This window comes from Telmatherina bonti (assembly GCF_933228915.1).
Source record: "Telmatherina bonti genome assembly, chromosome: 7".
NCBI classification, from domain to species: Eukaryota; Metazoa; Chordata; class Actinopteri; order Atheriniformes; family Telmatherinidae; genus Telmatherina; species Telmatherina bonti.
Window position 1 is genome coordinate 2,039,605 of NC_136625.1, and position 21,816 is coordinate 2,061,420.

At 46.6% G+C, this 21,816-nt stretch overlaps 1 protein-coding gene across 3 annotated transcripts in view; it reads right to left on the reverse strand.

Moving 5' to 3' along the window:
- Positions 1-2,628: 2,628 nt before the first annotated feature.
- The window catches only part of adhfe1 (alcohol dehydrogenase iron containing 1), a 55,581-nt gene continuing 36,393 nt past the window's right edge, over positions 2,629-21,816 (reverse strand). For all 3 annotated transcript variants that reach the window (XM_079243095.1, XM_079243094.1, XM_079243096.1), the window contains 3 exons: positions 3,292-3,388; positions 2,856-3,013; positions 2,629-2,784 (listed from right to left, as the gene is read on the reverse strand). In XM_079243095.1, the coding sequence (XP_079099221.1) occupies positions 2,701-2,784; positions 2,856-3,013; positions 3,292-3,388 (339 nt within the window). In that variant the 3' untranslated portion in view covers positions 2,629-2,700. The remainder of the gene's footprint in view (positions 2,785-2,855; positions 3,014-3,291; positions 3,389-21,816) is intronic.

Consider the following 21,816-nt stretch of genomic DNA (forward strand, 5'->3'; position numbering starts at 1 on the left):
CTAACACACACACTTCTAACACACGCACACACACACTTCTAACACACACACACTTCTAACAAACGCACACACACTTCTAACACACACACACACTTCTAACACACACACACACACACTTCTAACACACACACATACACACACATTTCTAACACACACACACTTCTAACACACACACACTTCTAACACACACACACACACACTTCTAACACACACACTTCTAACACACACACACTTCTAACACACACACACACTTCTAACACACACACACTTCTAACACACATACTTCTAACACACACACACACACACACTTCTAACACACACACACTTCTAACACACACAGACACACTTCTAACACACACACTTCTAACACACACACACACACTTCTAACACACACACACTTCTAACACACACACACATACTTCTAAGACACACACACACACACACACTTCTAACACACACACACTTCTAACACACACACACACACACTTCTAACACACACACACACTTCTAACACACACACACACACACTTCTAACACACACACTTCTAACACACACACTTCTAACACACACACACTTCTAACACACACACACTTCTAACACACACACACTTCTAACACACACACACTTCTAACACACACACACACACACTTCTAACACACACACACACACACTTCTAACACACACACACACACACTTCTAACACACACAGACACTTCTAACACACACAGACACTTCTAACACACACACACACTTCTAACACACACACACACACACTTCTAACACACACAGACACACTTCTAACACACACACACACACACTTCTAACACACACACACACACTTCTAACACACACACACACACTTCTAACACACACACACACACACACTTCTAACACACACATACACACACACACTTCTAACACACACACACACACACACTTCTAACACACACACACTTCTAACACACACACTTCTAACACACACACACACTTCTAGACCGGTTCTGGGTCGCCGCGCTGCAGGCAGAACTGCCGCGGACCGGTTCTGGGTCGCCGCGCTGCTGGTAGAACTGCCGCGGACCGGTTCTGGGTCGCCGCGCTGCAGGCAGAACTGCCGCGGACCGGTTCTGGGTCGCCGCGCTGCTGGTAGAACTGCCGCGGACCGGTTCTGGGTCGCCGCGCTGCTGGTAGAACTGCCGCGGACCGGTTCTGGGTCGCCGCGCTGCTGGCAGAACTGCCGCGGACCGGTTCTGGGTCGCCGCGCTGCTGGTAGAACTGCCGCGGACCGGTTCTGGGTCGCCGCGCTGCTGGTAGAACTGCCGCGGACCGGTTCTGGGTCGCCGCGCTGCTGGTAGAACTGCCGCGGACCGGTTCTGGGTCGCCGCGCTGCATTCAGGTGATCAGGTTTATGTAAGAACTCTTCCTGATATGATTAACTTGGATTAACAAGCTTCTCAGAACCGCTCGCACAGAACCCTCCTTTCGGTGAGAGGACCTTCCGACCAGACCCTCTAGAACCTGAACCTGGTGCGCTGTCTGAATCTGAAGCTGGTCTGGTTTCAGAACCAGAACCTGCTGATCATGCTGTGTGTATCCCATGCAGATGTTGGACCTGTAGATGGTGTCCTGTGGACGCCGTGTCCAGGTGGACACCAGGAGGTCCTGGTCTGGTCCAAACGGGTCTCTGGGCCGAGAAGTTCTGTAGACTCTGTCCCACCCTCCAAAGTGTCGCTGTAGAAAATCCCCTCCAGGTTTGCAGCGAGGTTTTCTTTATTCAGTTGTCCTGATGGATCAATAACAGGATGACGGGGACGGCGGTTGTTTCTGTTTATCATCAGGGTCCGAGCCGCAGCAAGCACGTTTTTTATCACTTTCAGCGCGTCGTATTTCAACAAACTAGTCTGAGGCGATTCATGCTATTGGCTCCATGTTCGCCATGGAGCTTCGTCACAAGATGGAGACCAAAAGTTAGTGACATCTTTCCAGTAGGACAAAGCGTGTTACCGTGGCAACCCATGGAAAAAAGCGTTCTCGCCATGAAACACGGTTCACTCATATCTTCGCAGAAATACGTCCGATCGGAACCAAAACTGAAAGCATTCATATTTGGTAGATCCTTCACGCATTCAAACATGTATCGTCTACTTTCACCTTGGTCTACGAAATTCGACACACGTGTAACAACCCAAGGCGAGTAAAAAGTGCATTGACCACCTGTTACCATGGCAACGGGGTGTCCGCCATCTTGGCGTTTACGCCCATTTAGCACTGTATGTGCATTGTTTTTGAACAAACTAGTTTTGGATTCGTGCCTTTTACTTCACATCCACCCGGAAGCTTTGTGGTGAGTTCGGGTGGAGGGTTCGGCATGAGGCGAGGACCCGATGGATGCCGCTTGCGGCTTTAATTTCTACTTGTTTCTATTTGTTTTCACTCGTTTAGTTGTTTCTACTTTTAATTGAAAAAGATTTTATCTTCTGCGATCTGCAGCATCAGGGGGGATTCCTCCCATCACAGACCGTCCTCATCACCAAGCACAAACAGAATCTTCAGGTTTGTACGTTCCTGCTTTATCGACTGAACCTGATCTGATCGGTTACTGAACAGCTCAAACATAAATCAGACACAGTTTGTTACTGTGAATATTTATTGATCGATCAGTGATCTGATCAGCTGCTGTGGCTGCAGGGGGAGCAGAGCCTCAGTAGAGCTTCATGGAGGCCTCGAACAGCCAGCTCAGGTCCTCCTCCGTGTGTCGTCGTGGAGACAGTTTGGTGACGCGCTCCTGAGACGACAGAAGAAGAAACGACTCAGGCGTGGAGCGCAAACAGACGATTCCCAGGTCACATGACTCACCTGAGGAATAGTCCCCTTCACCAGTGCTGGGATGTCATCCTTGCTGTAACCCACGGCAACCAGCCCATCTTCCACCTGGAGCTCAAACAGGAAGTGACGCAGAGTGTCAGCCAGAACAGCGCCGGCGTCTTCCCGTTTCACCCGCCTCACGTCTGCACCTAAACGCACCACAGATTTAAAAACGCTGTGTTTCCTGCCACTAGAACCAGAACCAGAACCAGAACCATGTGGGTCGGTCTGTGGGGCAAACTACGGCCACAGGATGGACTCATGGACCAGACCGGCTTTAAACTAGTCTGGACCAGTTCTACAGAGGACCAGTAGTTCTCCCACCTGCCGGCTGCAGGCTAACGGTGCATTCTGTGTCCCTCAGGAATGTCAACTTCACAACAGCAACACCAAGCAAACAGGAAGTGTGTGTGAGGCATTCAGGTACCGAGAATCTCTGCAGCCTCCAGGTGGCGCTCTGGACACATCGGTGCTGTGAAGCTGAAGACGGCTGGAGACGTGAGGACGACGGAGAGTCCGTGAGGCTGGAAATATGCACACACACACGGAAACGGATGAGATTTTATCCTGATGCAGAAACAAACGTGTCCATGTGAAGTGCCAGAGGAAATGTCATGTGACTCAGACGTGGTTTTGTCTCCGTTCTGGTCATGTGCCAGGCTCCGCCCCTCTTCAGTAAATACCTGATCAGGTCTTTAAGAGGATCTTAGATCAGCTGTCATGCGAACAAAACCCGACATAGGCAGAGGTATTTATAAAAACCATACTTGGAGGGAGGATGTCTCCATGGCAACTGTGCCGTCACCCTGCCGTGAGCACATCTGGAGAAACGGCGACGCCAATGACAGAAAAGGAATATCAGAAGTTCAATCTCTTCCTGGTTGACCTCTGAACTTTGTGTCGGCGGGGTCACATTGGCATGATGACTGTTCTGAGAAAAGTTTCACTCCATGTCCTGCAGGTTTCCTCAGTTTACTGGGTGTGTTACTGGTTTTATCTCTGGTGCTCCTTCCAGTTGCTGGCCGGTCTCTGTCCTGATTCTATCCTGATTCTATCCCGTCTCTGTCCTGATTCTATCCCGTCTCTGTCCTGATTCTATCCTGATTCTATCCCGTCTCTGTCCTGATTCTATCCCGTCTCTGTCCTGATTCTATCCTGATTCTATCCCGTCTCTGTCCTGATTCTATCCTGTCTCTGTCCTGATTCTATCCTGATTCTATCCCGTCTCTGTCCTGATTCTATCCTGTCTCTGTCCTGATTCTATCCCGTCTCTGTCCTGATTCTATCCTGTCTCTGTCCTGATTCTATCCTGTCTCTGTCCTGATTCTATCCTGTCTCTGTCCTGATTCAATCCCGTCTCTGTCCTGATTCTATCCTGTCTCTGTCCCGATTCTATCCTGTCTCTGTCCTGATTCTATCCCGTCTCTGTCCTGATTCTATCCTGTCTCTGTCCTGATTCTATCCTGGCTCTGTCCTGATTCTATCCTGATTTTATCCTGTCTCTGTCCTGATTCTATCCTGTCTCTGTCCTGATTCTGATTCTATCCCGTCTCTGTCCTGATTCTATCCTGTCTCTGTCCTGATTCTATCCTGTCTCTGTCCTGATTCTATCCCGTCTCTGTCCTGATTCTATCCTGATTCTATCCCGTCTCTGTCCTGATTCTATCCTGTCTCTGTCCTGATTCTATCCTGATTTTATCCTGTCTCTGTCCTGATTCTATCCTGTCTCTGTCCTGATTCTGATTCTATCCCGTCTCTGTCCTGATTCTATCCTGTCTCTGTCCTGATTCTATCCTGTCTCTGTCCTGATTCTATCCCGTCTCTGTCCTGATTCTATCCTGATTCTATCCCGTCTCTGTCCTGATTCTGATTCTATCCCGTCTCTGTCCTGATTCTATCCTGTCTCTGTCCTGATTCTATCCTGATTCTATCCTGTCTCTGTCCTGATTCTATCCCGTCTCTGTCCTGATTCTATCCTGTCTCTGTCCTGATTCTATCCTGGCTCTGTCCTGATTTTATCCTGTCTCTGTCCTGATTCTATCCTGTCTCTGTCCTGATTCTATCCCGTCTCTGTCCTGATTCTATCCTGATTCTATCCCGTCTCTGTCCTGATTCTATCCTGTCTCTGTCCTGATTCTGATTCTATCCCGTCTCTGTCCTGATTCTATCCTGATTCTATCCTGTCTCTGTCCTGATTCTATCCTGATTCTATCCCGTCTCTGTCCTGATTCAATCCTGATTCTATCCTGTCTCTGTCCTGATTCTATCCCGTCTCTGTCCTGATTCTATCCTGATTCTATCCTGTCTCTGTCCTGATTCTATCCTGTCTCTGTCCTGATTCTATCCCATCTCTGTCCTGATTCTATCCTGATTCTATCCCATCTCTGTCCTGATTCTATCCTGATTCTATCCCGTCTCTGTCCTGATTCTATCCTGTCTCTGTCCTGATTCTGATTCTATCCCGTCTCTGTCCTGATTCTATCCTGATTCTATCCTGTCTCTGTCCTGATTCTATCCCGTCTCTGTCCTGATTCTATCCTGATTCTATCCCGTCTCTGTCCTGATTCTATCCTGATTCTATCCTGTCTCTGTCCTGATTCTATCCCGTCTCTGTCCTGATTCTATCCTGATTCTATCCTGTCTCTGTCCTGATTCAATACTGATTCTATCCTGTCTCTGTCCTGATTCTATCCTGATTCTATCCTGTCTATGTCCTGATTCTATCCCGTCTCTGTCCTGATTCTATCCCGTCTCTGTCCTGATTCTATCCCGTCTCTGTCCTGATTCTATCCTGTCTCTGTCCTAATTCTATCCTGATTCTATCCTGTCTCTGTCCTGTTTCTATCCTGTCTCTGTCCTGATTCTGATTCTATCCCGTCTCTGTCCTGATTCTATCCTGATTCTATCCTGTCTCTGTCCTGATTCTATCCCGTCTCTGTCCTGATTCTATCCTGATTCTATCCTGTCTCTGTCCTGATTCTATCCCGTCTCTGTCCTGATTCTATCCTGATTCTATCCTGTCTCTGTCCTGATTCTATCCTGTCTCTGTCCTGATTCTATCCTGTCTCTGTCCTGATTCAATACTGATTCTATCCTGTCTCTGTCCTGATTCTATCCTGTCTCTGTCCTGATTCTATCCCGTCTCTGTCCTGATTCTATCCCGTCTCTGTCCTGATTCTATCCTGTCTCTGTCCTAATTCTATCCTGATTCTATCCTGTCTCTGTCCTGTTTCTATCCTGTCTCTGTCCTGATTCTATCCTGTCTCTGTCCTGATTCTATCCTGTCTGTCCTGATTCTATCCTGATTCTATCCTGATTCTATCCTGTCTCTGTCCTGATTCCATCCTGATTCTATCCCGTCTCTGTCCTGATTCTATCCTGTCTCTGTCTTGTCTCTGTCCTGATTCTATCCTGTCTCTGTCTTGTCTCTGTCCTGATTCTATCCTGTCTCTGTCTTGTCTCTGTCCTGTCTCTGTCCTGATTCTATCCTGTCTCTGTTTTGTCTCTGTCCTGATTCTATCCTGTCCCTATCCTGTCTCTGTCCTGATTCTATCCTGTCTCTGTCCTGATTCTGTCCTGTCTCTGTCCTGATTCTATCCTGTCTCTGTCCTGATTCTATCCTGTCTCTGTGCTGATTCTATCCTGTCCCTATCCTGTCTCTGTCCTGATTCTGTCCTGTCTCTGTCCTGTTTCTATCCTGTCTCTGTCTTGTCTCTGTCCTGATTCTATCCTGTCTCTATCCCGTCTCTGTCCTGATTCTATCCTGTCTCTGTCCTGTCTCTGTCCTGATTCTATCCTGTCTCTGTCCTGATTCTATCCTGTCTCTGTGCTGATTCTATCCTGTCCCTATCCTGTCTCTGTCCTGATTCTATCCTGTCTCTGTTTTGTCTCTGTCCTGATTCTGTCCTGTCTCTGTCCTGATTCTATCCTGTCTCTGTCCTGTCTCTGTCCTGATTCTATCCTGTCTCTTTCATGTCTCTGTCCTGATTCTATCCCGTCTCTGTCCTGATTCTATCCTGTCTCTGTCCTGATTCTATCCCGTCTCTGTCCTGATTCTATCCTGTCTCTGTCCTGATTCTATCCTGTCTCTGTCCTGATTCTATCCTCTCTGTCCTGATTCTATCCTGTCTCTGTCCTGATTCTATCCCGTCTCTGTCCTGATTCTATCCCGTCTCTGTCCTGATTCTATCCTGATTCTATCCTGTCTCTGTCCTGATTCTATCCTGTCTCTGTCCTGATTCTATCCCATCTCTGTCCTGATTCTATCCTGTCTCTGTCCTGATTCTGATTCTATCCCGTCTCTGTCCTGATTCTATCCTGATTCTATCCTGTCTCTGTCCTGATTCTATCCCGTCTCTGTCCTGATTCTATCCTGTCTCTGTCCTGATTCTATCCTGGCTCTGTCCTGATTCTATCCTGATTTTATCCTGTCTCTGTCCTGATTCTGATTCTATCCCGTCTCTGTCCTGATTCTATCCTGTCTCTGTCCTGATTCTATCATGTCTCTGTCCTGATTCTATCCCGTCTCTGTCCTGATTCTATCCTGATTCTATCCCGTCTCTGTCCTGATTCTATCCTGTCTCTGTCCTGATTCTGATTCTATCCCGTCTCTGTCCTGATTCTATCCTGATTCTATCCTGTCTCTGTCCTGATTCTATCCTGATTCTATCCCGTCTCTGTCCTGATTCAATCCTGATTCTATTCTGTCTCTGTCCTGATTCTATCCCGTCTCTGTCCTGATTCTATCCTGATTCTATCCTGTCTCTGTCCTGATTCTATCCTGTCTCTGTCCTGATTCTATCCCATCTCTGTCCTGATTCTATCCTGATTCTATCCCATCTCTGTCCTGATTCTATCCCGTCTCTGTCCTGATTCTATCCTGTCTCTGTCCTGATTCTGATTCTATCCCGTCTCTGTCCTGATTCTATCCCGTCTCTGTCCTGTCTCTGTCCTGATTCTATCCCGTCTCTGTCCTGATTCTATCCTGATTCTATCCCGTCTCTGTCCTGATTCTATCCTGTCTCTGTCCTGATTCTATCCCGTCTTTGTCCTGATTCTATCCTGATTCTATCCTGTCTCTGTCCTGATTCTATCCTGTCTCTGTCCTGATTCTATCCTGTCTCTGTCCTGATTCTATCCTGATTCTATCCTGTCTCTGTCCTGATTCTATCCCGTCTCTGTCCTGATTCTATCCCGTCTCTGTCCTGATTCTATCCCGTCTCTGTCCTGATTCTATCCCGTCTCTGTCCTGATTCTATCCTGTCTCTGTCCTAATTCTATCCTGATTCTATCCTGTCTCTGTCCTGTTTCTATCCTGTCTCTGTCCTGATTCTATCCTGTCTGTCCTGATTCTATCCTGATTCTATCCTGATTCTATCCTGTCTCTGTCCTGATTCCATCCTGATTCTATCCCGTCTCTGTCCTGATTCTATCCTGTCTCTGTCCTGATTCTATCCTGTCTCTGTCTTGTCTCTGTCCTGATTCTATCCTGTCTCTGTCTTGTCTCTGTCCTGATTCTATCCTGTCTCTGTCCTGATTCTGTCCTGTCTCTGTCCTGATTCTATCCTGTCTCTGTTTTGTCTCTGTCCTGATTCTATCCTGTCTCTGTCCTGATTCTATCCTGTCCCTATCCTGTCTCTGTCCTGATTCTATCCTGTCTCTGTTTTGTCTCTGTCCTGATTCTATCCTGTCTCTGTCCTGATTCTGTCCTGTCTCTGTCCTGATTCTATCCTGTCTCTGTCCTGATTCTATCCTGTCTCTGTGCTGATTCTATCCTGTCCCTATCCTGTCTCTGTCCTGATTCTATCCTGTCTCTGTGCTGATTCTATCCTGTCCCTATCCTGTCTCTGTCCTGATTCTATCCTGTCTCTGTCCTGATTCTATCCTGTCTCTGTGCTGATTCTATCCTGTCCCTATCCTGTCTCTGTCCTGATTCTATCCTGTCTCTGTTTTGTCTCTGTCCTGATTCTATCCTGTCTCTGTCCTGATTCTGTCCTGTCTCTGTCCTGATTCTATCCTGTCTCTGTCCTGATTCTATCCTGTCTCTGTGCTGATTCTATCCTGTCCCTATCCTGTCTCTGTCCTGTCTCTGTCTTGTCTCTGTCCTGATTCTATCCTGTCTCTATCCCGTCTCTGTCTTGTCTCTGTCCTGTCTCTGTCCTGATTCTATCCTGTCTCTGTGCTGATTCTATCCTGTCCCTATCCTGTCTCTGTCCTGATTCTATCCTGTCTCTGTTTTGTCTCTGTCCTGATTCTGTCCTGTCTCTGTCCTGATTCTGTCCTGTCTCTGTCCTGATTCTGTCCTGATTCTATCCTGTCTCTTTCATGTCTCTGTCCTGATTCTATCCCGTCTCTGTCCTGATTCTATCCCGTCTCTGTCCTGATTCTATCCCGTCTCTGTCCTGATTCTATCCCGTCTCTGTCCTGATTCTATCCCGTCTCTGTCCTGATTCTATCCTCTCTGTCCTGATTCTATCCCGTCTCTGTCCTGATTCTATCCCGTCTCTGTCCTGATTCTATCCTGTCTCTGTCCTGATTCTATCCCGTCTCTGTCCTGATTCTATCCCGTCTCTGTCCTGATTCTATCCCGTCTCTGTCCTGATTCTATCCCGTCTCTGTCCTGATTCCATCCTGTCTCTATCCCGTCTCTGTCCTGATTCTATCCTGTCTCTGTCCTGATTCTATCCCGTCTCTGTCCTGATTCTATCCTGTCTCTATCCCGTCTCTGTCCTGATTCTATCCTGTCTCTGTCTTGTCTCTGTCCTGTCTCTGTCCTGATTCTATCCTGTCTCTGTTTTGTCTCTGTCCTGATTCTATCCTGTCTCTGTCCTGATTCTGATTCTATCCCCTCTCTGTCCTGATTCTATCCTGTCTCTGTCCTGATTCTATCCCGTCTCTGTCCTGATTCTATCCTGATTCTATCCCGTCTCTGTCCTGATTCTATCCTGTCTCTGTCCTGATTCTGATTCTATCCCGTCTCTGTCCTGATTCTATCCTGTCTCTGTCCTGATTCTATCCCGTCTCTGTCCTGATTCTATCCTGATTCTATCCCGTCTCTGTCCTGATTCAATCCTGTCTCTGTCCTGATTCTATCCTGTCTCTGTCCTGATTCAATACTGATTCTATCCTGTCTCTGTCCTGATTCTATCCTGATTCTATCCTGTCTATGTCCTGATTCTATCCCGTCTCTGTCCTGATTCTATCCCGTCTCTGTCCTGATTCTATCCCGTCTCTGTCCTGATTCTATCCTGTCTCTGTCCTAATTCTATCCTGATTCTATCCTGTCTCTGTCCTGTTTCTATCCTGTCTCTGTCCTGATTCTATCCTGTCTCTGTCCTGATTCTGATTCTATCCCGTCTCTGTCCTGATTCTATCCTGATTCTATCCTGTCTCTGTCCTGATTCTATCCCGTCTCTGTCCTGATTCTATCCTGATTCTATCCTGTCTCTGTCCTGATTCCATCCTGATTCTATCCCGTCTCTGTCCTGATTCTATCCTGTCTCTGTCCTGATTCTATCCCGTCTCTGTCCTGATTCTATCCTGATTCTATCCCGTCTCTGTCCTGATTCAATCCTGTCTCTGTCCTGATTCTATCCTGTCTCTGTCCTGATTCTATCCTGATTCTATCCTGTCTATGTCCTGATTCTATCCCGTCTCTGTCCTGATTCTATCCCGTCTCTGTCCTGATTCTATCCCGTCTCTGTCCTGATTCTATCCTGTCTCTGTCCTAATTCTATCCTGATTCTATCCTGTCTCTGTCCTGTTTCTATCCTGTCTCTGTCCTGATTCTATCCTGTCTCTGTCCTGATTCTGATTCTATCCCGTCTCTGTCCTGATTCTATCCTGATTCTATCCTGTCTCTGTCCTGATTCTATCCCGTCTCTGTCCTGATTCTATCCTGATTCTATCCCGTCTCTGTCCTGATTCTATCCTGATTCTATCCTGTCTCTGTCCTGATTCTATCCCGTCTCTGTCCTGATTCTATCCTGATTCTATCCTGTCTCTGTCCTGATTCTATCCTGTCTCTGTCCTGATTCTATCCTGTCTCTGTCCTGATTCAATACTGATTCTATCCTGTCTCTGTCCTGATTCTATCCTGATTCTATCCTGTCTCTGTCCTGATTCTATCCCGTCTCTGTCCTGATTCTATCCTGTCTCTGTCCTAATTCTATCCTGATTCTATCCTGTCTCTGTCCTGTTTCTATCCTGTCTCTGTCCTGATTCTATCCTGTCTCTGTCCTGATTCTATCCTGTCTCTGTCCTGATTCTATCCTGTCTGTCCTGATTCTATCCTGATTCTATCCTGATTCTATCCTGTCTCTGTCCTGATTCCATCCTGATTCTATCCCGTCTCTGTCCTGATTCTATCCTGTCTCTGTCCTGATTCTATCCTGTCTCTGTCCTGATTCTATCCTGTCTCTGTCTTGTCTCTGTCCTGATTCTATCCTGTCTCTGTCTTGTCTCTGTCCTGATTCTATCCTGTCTCTGTCTTGTCTCTGTCCTGTCTCTGTCCTGATTCTATCCTGTCTCTGTTTTGTCTCTGTCCTGATTCTATCCTGTCCCTATCCTGTCTCTGTCCTGATTCTATCCTGTCTCTGTTTTGTCTCTGTCCTGATTCTATCCTGTCTCTGTCCTGATTCTGTCCTGTCTCTGTCCTGATTCTATCCTGTCTCTGTCCTGATTCTATCCTGTCTCTGTTTTGTCTCTGTCCTGATTCTGTCCTGTCTCTGTCCTGATTCTATCCTGTCTCTGTCCTGTCTCTGTCCTGATTCTATCCTGTCTCTTTCATGTCTCTGTCCTGATTCTATCCCGTCTCTGTCCTGATTCTATCCTGTCTCTGTCCTGATTCTATCCTGTCTCTGTCCTGATTCTATCCTCTCTGTCCTGATTCTATCCTGTCTCTGTCCTGATTCTATCCTCTCTGTCCTGATTCTATCCTGTCTCTGTCCTGATTCTATCCCGTCTCTGTCCTGATTCTATCCCGTCTCTGTCCTGATTCTATCCTGATTCTATCCTGTCTCTGTCCTGATTCTATCCTGTCTCTGTCCTGATTCTATCCCATCTCTGTCCTGATTCTATCCTGTCTCTGTCCTGATTCTGATTCTATCCCGTCTCTGTCCTGATTCTATCCTGTCTCTGTCCTGATTCTATCCTGATTCTATCCTGTCTCTGTCCTGATTCTATCCCGTCTCTGTCCTGATTCTATCCTGTCTCTGTCCTGATTCTATCCTGGCTCTGTCCTGATTCTATCCTGATTTTATCCTGTCTCTGTCCTGATTCTATCCTGTCTCTGTCCTGATTCTGATTCTATCCCGTCTCTGTCCTGATTCTATCCTGTCTCTGTCCTGATTCTATCATGTCTCTGTCCTGATTCTATCCCGTCTCTGTCCTGATTCTATCCTGATTCTATCCCGTCTCTGTCCTGATTCTATCCTGTCTCTGTCCTGATTCTGATTCTATCCCGTCTCTGTCCTGATTCTATCCTGATTCTATCCTGTCTCTGTCCTGATTCTATCCTGATTCTATCCCGTCTCTGTCCTGATTCAATCCTGATTCTATTCTGTCTCTGTCCTGATTCTATCCCGTCTCTGTCCTGATTCTATCCTGATTCTATCCTGTCTCTGTCCTGATTCTATCCTGTCTCTGTCCTGATTCTATCCCATCTCTGTCCTGATTCTATCCTGATTCTATCCCATCTCTGTCCTGATTCTATCCTGATTCTATCCCGTCTCTGTCCTGATTCTATCCTGTCTCTGTCCTGATTCTGATTCTATCCCGTCTCTGTCCTGATTCTATCCTGTCTCTGTCCTGATTCTATCCCGTCTCTGTCCTGATTCTATCCTGATTCTATCCCGTCTCTGTCCTGATTCTATCCTGTCTCTGTCCTGATTCTATCCCGTCTTTGTCCTGATTCTATCCTGATTCTATCCTGATTCTATCCTGTCTCTGTCCTGATTCTATCCTGTCTCTGTCCTGATTCAATACTGATTCTATCCTGTCTCTGTCCTGATTCTATCCTGATTCTATCCTGTCTCTGTCCTGATTCTATCCCGTCTCTGTCCTGATTCTATCCCGTCTCTGTCCTGATTCTATCCCGTCTCTGTCCTGATTCTATCCTGTCTCTGTCCTAATTCTATCCTGATTCTATCCTGTCTCTGTCCTGTTTCTATCCTGTCTCTGTCCTGATTCTATCCTGTCTCTGTCCTGATTCTATCCTGTCTCTGTCCTGATTCTATCCTGTCTGTCCTGATTCTATCCTGATTCTATCCTGATTCTATCCTGTCTCTGTCCTGATTCCATCCTGATTCTATCCCGTCTCTGTCCTGATTCTATCCTGTCTCTGTCCTGATTCTATCCTGTCTCTGTCTTGTCTCTGTCCTGATTCTATCCTGTCTCTGTCTTGTCTCTGTCCTGATTCTATCCTGTCTCTGTCCTGATTCTGTCCTGTCTCTGTCCTGATTCTATCCTGTCTCTGTTTTGTCTCTGTCCTGATTCTATCCTGTCTCTGTCCTGATTCTATCCTGTCCCTATCCTGTCTCTGTCCTGATTCTATCCTGTCTCTGTTTTGTCTCTGTCCTGATTCTATCCTGTCTCTGTCCTGATTCTGTCCTGTCTCTGTCCTGATTCTATCCTGTCTCTGTCCTGATTCTATCCTGTCTCTGTCCTGATTCTATCCTGTCTCTGTGCTGATTCTATCCTGTCCCTATCCTGTCTCTGTCCTGATTATGTCCTGTCTCTGTCCTGTTTCTATCCTGTCTCTGTCTTGTCTCTGTCCTGATTCTATCCTGTCTCTATCCCGTCTCTGTCTTGTCTCTGTCCTGTCTCTGTCCTGATTCTATCCTGTCTCTGTGCTGATTCTATCCTGTCCCTATCCTGTCTCTGTCCTGATTCTATCCTGTCTCTGTTTTGTCTCTGTCCTGATTCTGTCCTGTCTCTGTCCTGATTCTGTCCTGTCTCTGTCCTGATTCTATGCTGTCTCTGTCCTGTCTCTGTCCTGATTCTATCCTGTCTCTTTCATGTCTCTGTCCTGATTCTATCCCGTCTCTGTCCTGATTCTATCCCGTCTCTGTCCTGATTCTATCCCGTCTCTGTCCTGATTCTATCCTGTCTCTGTCCTGATTCTATCCCGTCTCTGTCCTGATTCTATCCCGTCTCTGTCCTGATTCTATCCCGTCTCTGTCCTGATTCTATCCTCTCTGTCCTGATTCTATCCCGTCTCTGTCCTGATTCTATCCCGTCTCTGTCCTGTCTCTGTCCTGTCTCTGTCCTGATTCTATCCTGTCTCTGTCCTGATTCTATCCTGTCTCTGTCCTGATTCTATCCTGATTCTATCCCGTCTCTGTCCTGATTCTATCCTGTCTCTGTCCTGATTCTATCCTGTCTCTGTCCTGATTCTATCCTGTCTCTGTCCTGATTCTATCCTGTCTCTGTCCTGATTCTATCCTGTCTCTGTCCTGATTCTGATTCTATCCCGTCTCTGTCCTGATTCTATCCCGTCTCTGTCCTGATTCTATCCTGATTCTATCCTGTCTCTGTCCTGATTCTATCCTGTCTCTGTCCTGATTCTATCCCGTCTCTGTCCTGATTCTATCCTGTCTCTATCCCGTCTCTGTCCTGATTCTATCCTGTCTCTATCCCGTCTCTGTCCTGATTCTATCCTGTCTCTGTCTTGTCTCTGTCCTGTCTCTGTCCTGATTCTATCCTGTCTCTATCCCGTCTCTGTCCTGATTCTATCCTGTCTCTGTTTTGTCTCTGTCCTGATTCTATCCTGTCTCTGTCCTGATTCTGATTCTATCCCCTCTCTGTCCTGATTCTATCCTGTCTCTGTCCTGATTCTATCCTGTCTCTGTCCTGATTCTATCCCGTCTCTGTCCTGATTCTATCCCGTCTCTGTCCTGATTCTATCCTGTCTCTGTCCTGATTCTGATTCTATCCCGTCTCTGTCCTGATTCTATCCTGTCTCTGTCCTGATTCTATCCCGTCTCTGTCCTGATTCTATCCTGATTCTATCCCGTCTCTGTCCTGATTCAATCCTGTCTCTGTCCTGATTCTATCCCGTCTCTGTCCTGATTCTATCCTGATTCTATCCTGTCTCTGTCCTGATTCTATCCCATCTCTGTCCTGATTCTATCCTGATTCTATCCCATCTCTGTCCTGATTCTATCCTGATTCTATCCCGTCTCTGTCCTGATTCTGTCCTGTCTCTGTCCTGATTCTATCCCGTCTCTGTCCTGATTCTATCCTGATTCTATCCCGTCTCTGTCCTGATTCTATCCTGATTCTATCCTGTCTCTGTCCTGATTCTATCCTGTCTCTGTCCTGATTCTATCCTGTCTCTGTCCTGATTCTATCCTGTCTCTGTCCTGATTCTATCCCGTCTCTGTCCTGATTCTATCCTGTCTCTGTCCTAATTCTATCCTGATTCTATCCTGTCTCTGTCCTGTTTCTATCCTGTCTCTGTCCTGATTCTATCCTGTCTCTGTCCTGATTCTATCCTGTCTGTCCTGATTCTATCCTGTCTCTGTCCTGATTCTATCCTGTCTCTGTCCTGATTCCATCCTGATTCTATCCCGTCTCTGTCCTGATTCTATCCTGTCTCTGTCCTGATTCTATCCCGTCTCTGTCCTGATTCTATCCCGTCTCTGTCCTGATTCTATCCCGTCTCTGTCCTGATTCTATCCTCTCTGTCCTGATTCTATCCCGTCTCTGTCCTGATTCTATCCCGTCTCTGTCCTGATTCTATCCTGTCTCTGTCTTGTCTCTGTCCTGTCTCTGTCCTGATTCTATCCTGTCTCTGTCCTGATTCTATCCTGTCTCTGTCCTGATTCTATCCTGATTCTATCCCGTCTCTGTCCTGATTCTATCCTGTCTCTGTCCTGATTCTATCCTGTCTCTGTCCTGATTCTATCCTGTCTCTGTCCTGATTCTATCCTGTCTCTGTCCTGATTCTGATTCTATCCCGTCTCTGTCCTGATTCTATCCTGTCTCTGTCCTGATTCTATCCCGTCTCTGTCCTGATTCTATCCTGATTCTATCCTGTCTCTGTCCTGATTCTATCCTGTCTCTGTCCTGATTCTATCCCGTCTCTGTCCTGATTCTATCCTGTCTCTATCCCGTCTCTGTCCTGATTCTATCCTGTCTCTATCCCGTCTCTGTCCTGATTCTATCCTGTCTCTGTCTTGTCTCTGTCCTGTCTCTGTCCTGATTCTATCCTGTCTCTATCCCGTCTCTGTCCTGATTCTATCCTGTCTCTGTTTTGTCTCTGTCCTGATTCTATCCTGTCTCTGTCCTGATTCTGATTCTATCCCCTCTCTGTCCTGATTCTATCCTGTCTCTGTCCTGATTCTATCCTGTCTCTGTCCTGATTCTATCCCGTCTCTGTCCTGATTCTATCCCGTCTCTGTCCTGATTCTATCCTGTCTCTGTCCTGATTCTGATTCTATCCCGTCTCTGTCCTGATTCTATCCTGTCTCTGTCCTGATTCTATCCCGTCTCTGTCCTGATTCTATCCTGATTCTATCCCGTCTCTGTCCTGATTCAATCCTGTCTCTGTCCTGATTCTATCCCGTCTCTGTCCTGATTCTATCCTGATTCTATCCTGTCTCTGTCCTGATTCTATCCCATCTCTGTCCTGATTCTATCCTGATTCTATCCCATCTCTGTCCTGATTCTATCCTGATTCTATCCCGTCTCTGTCCTGATTCTATCCTGTCTCTGTCCTGATTCTATCCCGTCTCTGTCCTGATTCTATCCTGATTCTATCCCGTCTCTGTCCTGATTCTATCCTGATTCTATCCTGTCTCTGTCCTGATTCTATCCTGTCTCTGTCCTGATTCTATCCTGTCTCTGTCCTGATTCTATCCTGTCTCTGTCCTGATTCTATCCCGTCTCTGTCCTGATTCTATCCCGTCTCTGTCCTGATTCTATCCTGTCTCTGTCCTAATTCTATCCTGATTCTATCCTGTCTCTGTCCTGTTTCTATCCTGTCTCTGTCCTGATTCTATCCTGTCTCTGTCCTGATTCTATCCTGTCTGTCCTGATTCTATCCTGTCTCTGTCCTGATTCTATCCTGTCTCTGTCCTGATTCCATCCTGATTCTATCCCGTCTCTGTCCTGATTCTATCCTGTCTCTGTCCTGATTCTATCCTGTCTCTGTCCTGATTCTATCCTGTCTCTGTCTTGTCTCTGTCCTGATTCTATCCTGTCTCTGTCTTGTCTCTGTCCTGTCTCTGTCCTGATTCTATCCTGTCCCTATCCTGTCTCTGTCCTGATTCTATCCTGTCTTTGTCCTGATTCTATCCTGTCCCTATCCTGTCTCTGTCCTGATTCTATCCTGTCTCTGTTTTGTCTCTGTCCTGATTCTATCCTGTCTTTATCCTGATTCTATCCTGTCTCTGTCCTGATTCTATCCTGTCTCTGTCCTGATTCTATCCCATCTCTGTCCTGATTCTATCCCATCTCTGTCCTGATTCTATCCCGTCTCTGTCCTGATTCTATCCTGTCTCTGTCCTGATTCTGATTCTATCCTGTCTCTGTCCTGATTCTATCCCGTCTCTGTCCTGATTCTATCCTGATTCTATCCTGTCTCTGTCCTGATTCTATGCTGATTCTATCCCGTCTCTGTCCTGATTCTATCCTGATTCTATCCTGTCTCTGTCCTGATTCTATCCTGTCTCTGTCCTGATTCTATCCCGTCTCTGTCCTGATTCTATCCTGATTCTATCCCGTCTCTGTCCTGATTCTATCCTGTCTCTGTCCTGATTCTATCCCGTCTCTGTCCTGATTCTATCCTGATTCTATCCTGTCTCTGTCCTGATTCTATCCTGTCTCTGTCCTGATTCTATCCTGTCTCTGTCCTGATTCTATCCTGTCTCTGTCCTGATTCAATACTGATTCTATCCTGTCTCTGTCCTGATTCTATCCTGATTCTATCCCGTCTCTGTCCTGATTCTATCCTGTCTCTGTCCTGATTCTATCCCGTCTCTGTCCTGATTCCATCCTGTCTCTATCCCGTCTCTGTCCTGATTCTATCCTGTCTCTGTCCTGATTCTATCCCGTCTCTGTCCTGATTCTGTCCCGTCTCTGTCCTGATTCTATCCCGTCTCTGTCCTGATTCTATCCTGTCTCTATCCCGTCTCTGTCCTGATTCTATCCTGTCTCTATCCCGTCTCTGTCCTGATTCTATCCTGTCTCTGTCTTGTCTCTGTCCTGTCTCTGTCCTGATTCTATCCTGTCTCTGTTTTGTCTCTGTCCTGATTCTATCCTGTCTCTGTCCTGATTCTATCCTGGCTCTGTCCTGATTCTATCCTGATTTTATCCTGTCTCTGTCCTGATTCTATCCTGTCTCTGTCCTGATTCTGATTCTATCCCGTCTCTGTCCTGATTCTATCCTGTCTCTGTCCTGATTCTATCCCGTCTCTGTCCTGATTCTATCCTGATTCTATCCCGTCTCTGTCCTGATTCTATCCTGTCTCTGTCCTGATTCTGATTCTATCCCGTCTCTGTCCTGATTCTATCCTGATTCTATCCTGTCTCTGTCCTGATTCTATCCCGTCTCTGTCCTGATTCTATCCTGATTCTATCCCGTCTCTGTCCTGATTCTATCCTGTCTCTGTCCTGATTCTACCCCGTCTCTGTCCTGATTCTATCCTGATTCTATCCTGTCTCTGTCCTGATTCTATCCTGTCTCTGTTTTGTCTCTGTCCTGATTCTATCCTGTCTCTGTCCTGATTCTATCCTGTCCCTATCCTGTCTCTGTCCTGATTCTATCCTGTCTCTGTTTTGTCTCTGTCCTGATTCTATCCTGTCTCTGTCCTGATTCTGTCCTGTCTCTGTCCTGATTCTATCCTGTCTCTGTCCTGTCTCTGTCCTGATTCTATCCTGTCTCTTTCATGTCTCTGTCCTGATTCTATCCCGTCTCTGTCCTGATTCTATCCCGTCTCTGTCCTGATTCTATCCCGTCTCTGTCCTGATTCTATCCCGTCTCTGTCCTGATTCTATCCCGTCTCTGTCCTGACTCTATCCCGTCTCTGTCCTGATTCTATCCCGTCTCTGTCCTGATTCTATCCCGTCTCTGTCCTGATTCTATCCCGTCTGTCCTGATTCTATCCTGTCTGTCCTGATTCTATCCTGTCTCTGTCCTGATTCTATCCCGTCTCTGTCCTGATTCTATCCCGTCTCTGTCCTGATTCTATCCTGTCTCTGTCCTGATTCTATCCCGTCTCTGTCCTGATTCTATCCCGTCTCTGTCCTGATTCCATCCTGATTCTATCCCGTCTCTGTCCTGATTCTATCCCGTCTCTGTCCTGATTCTATCCTGTCTCTATCCCGTCTCTGTCCTGATTCTATCCTGTCTCTGTCTTGTCTCTGTCCTGTCTCTGTCCTGATTCTATCCTGTCTCTGTTTTGTCTCTGTCCTGATTCTATCCTGGCTCTGTCCTGATTCTATCCTGATTTTATCCTGTCTCTGTCCTGATTCTATCCTGTCTCTGTCCTGATTCTGATTCTATCCCGTCTCTGTCCTGATTCTATCCTGTCTCTGTCCTGATTCTATCCTGTCTCTGTCCTGATTCTATCCCGTCTCTGTCCTGATTCTATCCTGATTCTATCCCGTCTCTGTCCTGATTCTATCCTGTCTCTGTCCTGATTCTGATTCTATCCCGTCTCTGTCCTGATTCTATCCTGATTCTATCCTGTCTCTGTCCTGATTCTATCCCGTCTCTGTCCTGATTCTATCCTGATTCTATCCCGTCTCTGTCCTGATTCAATCCTGTCTCTGTCCTGATTCTATCCCGTCTCTGTCCTGATTCTATCCTGTCTCTGTCCTGATTCTATCCCATCTCTGTCCTGATTCTATCCTGATTCTATCCCGTCTCTGTCCTGATTCTATCCTGTCTCTGTCCTGATTCTATCCTGTCTCTGTCCTGATTCTATCCTGTCTCTGTCCTGATTCAATACTGATTCTATCCTGTCTCTGTCCTGATTCTATCCTGATTCTATCCTGTCTCTGTCCTGATTCTATCCCGTCTCTGTCCTGATTCTATCCCGTCTCTGTCCTGATTCTATCCTGTCTCTGTCCTAATTCTATCCTGATTCTATCCTGTCTCTGTCCTGTCTCTGTCCTGATTCTATCCTGTCTCTGTCCTGATTCTATCCTGTCTGTCCTGATTCTATCCTGTCTCTGTCCTGATTCTATCCTGTCTCTGTCCTGATTCCATCCTGATTCTATCCCGTCTCTGTCCTGATTCTATCCTGTCTCTGTCCTGATTCTATCCTGTCTCTGTCCTGATTCTATCCTGTCTCTGTCTTGTCTCTGTCCTGATTCTATCCTGTCTCTGTCTTGTCTCTGTCCTGATTCTATCCTGTCTCTGTCCTGATTCTATCCTGTCCCTATCCTGTCTCTGTCCTGATTCTATCCTGTCTCTGTTTTGTCTCTGTCCTGATTCTATCCTGTCTTTATCCTGATTCTATCCTGTCTCTGTCCTGATTCTATCCCGTCTCTGTCCTGATTCTATCCTGTCTCTGTCCTGATTCTGATTCTATCCTGTCTCTGTCCTGATTCTATCCCGTCTCTGTCCTGATTCTATCCTGATTCTATCCTGTCTCTGTCCTGATTCTATCCTGATTCTATCCCGTCTCTGTCCTGATTCTATCCTGATTCTATCCTGTCTCTGTCCTGATTCTATCCTGTCTCTGTCCTGATTCTATCCCGTCTCTGTCCTGATTCTATCCTGATTCTATCCCGTCTCTGTCCTGATTCTATCCCGTCTCTGTCCTGATTCTATCCTGATTCTATCCTGTCTCTGTCCTGATTCTATCCTGTCTCTGTCCTGATTCAATACTGATTCTATCCTGTCTCTGTCCTGATTCTATCCTGATTCTATCCTGTCTCTGTCCTGATTCTATCCCGTCTCTGTCCTGATTCTATCCTGTCTCTGTCCTAATTCTATCCTGATTCTATCCTGTCTCTGTCCTGTTTCTATCCTGTCTCTGTCCTGATTCTATCCTGTCTCTGTCCTGATTCTATCCTGTCTGTCCTGATTCTATCCTGTCTCTGTCCTGATTCTATCCTGTCTCTGTCCTGATTCCATCCTGATTCTATCCCGTCTCTGTCCTGATTCTATCCTGTCTCTGTCCTGATTCTATCCTGTTTCTGTCCTGATTCTATCCTGTCTCTGTCTTGTCTCTGTCCTGATTCTATCCTGTCTCTGTCTTGTCTCTGTCCTGTCTCTGTCCTGATTCTATCCTGTCCCTATCCTGTCTCTGTCCTGATTCTATCCTGTCTCTGTCCTGATTCTATCCTGTCCCTATCCTGTCTCTGTCCTGATTCTATCCTGTCTCTGTTTTGTCTCTGTCCTGATTCTATCCTGTCTTTATCCTGATTCTATCCTGTCTCTGTCCTGATTCTATCCCGTCTCTGTCCTGATTCTATCCTGTCTCTGTCCTGATTCTGATTCTATCCTGTCTCTGTCCTGATTCTATCCCGTCTCTGTCCTGATTCTATCCTGATTCTATCCTGTCTCTGTCCTGATTCTATCCTGATTCTATCCCGTCTCTGTCCTGATTCTATCCTGTCTCTGTCCTGATTCTATCCTGTCTCTGTCCTGATTCTATCCCGTCTCTGTCCTGATTCTATCCTGATTCTATCCCGTCTCTGTCCTGATTCTATCCCGTCTCTGTCCTGATTCTATCCTGATTCTATCCTGTCTCTGTCCTGATTCTATCCTGTCTGTCCTGATTCAATACTGATTCTATCCTGTCTCTGTCCTGATTCTATCCTGATTCTATCCTGTCTCTGTCCTGATTCTATCCCGTCTCTGTCCTGATTCTATCCCGTCTCTGTCCTGATTCTATCCCGTCTCTGTCCTGATTCCATCCTGTCTCTATCCCGTCTCTGTCCTGATTCTATCCTGTCTCTGTCCTGATTCTATCCCGTCTCTGTCCTGATTCTATCC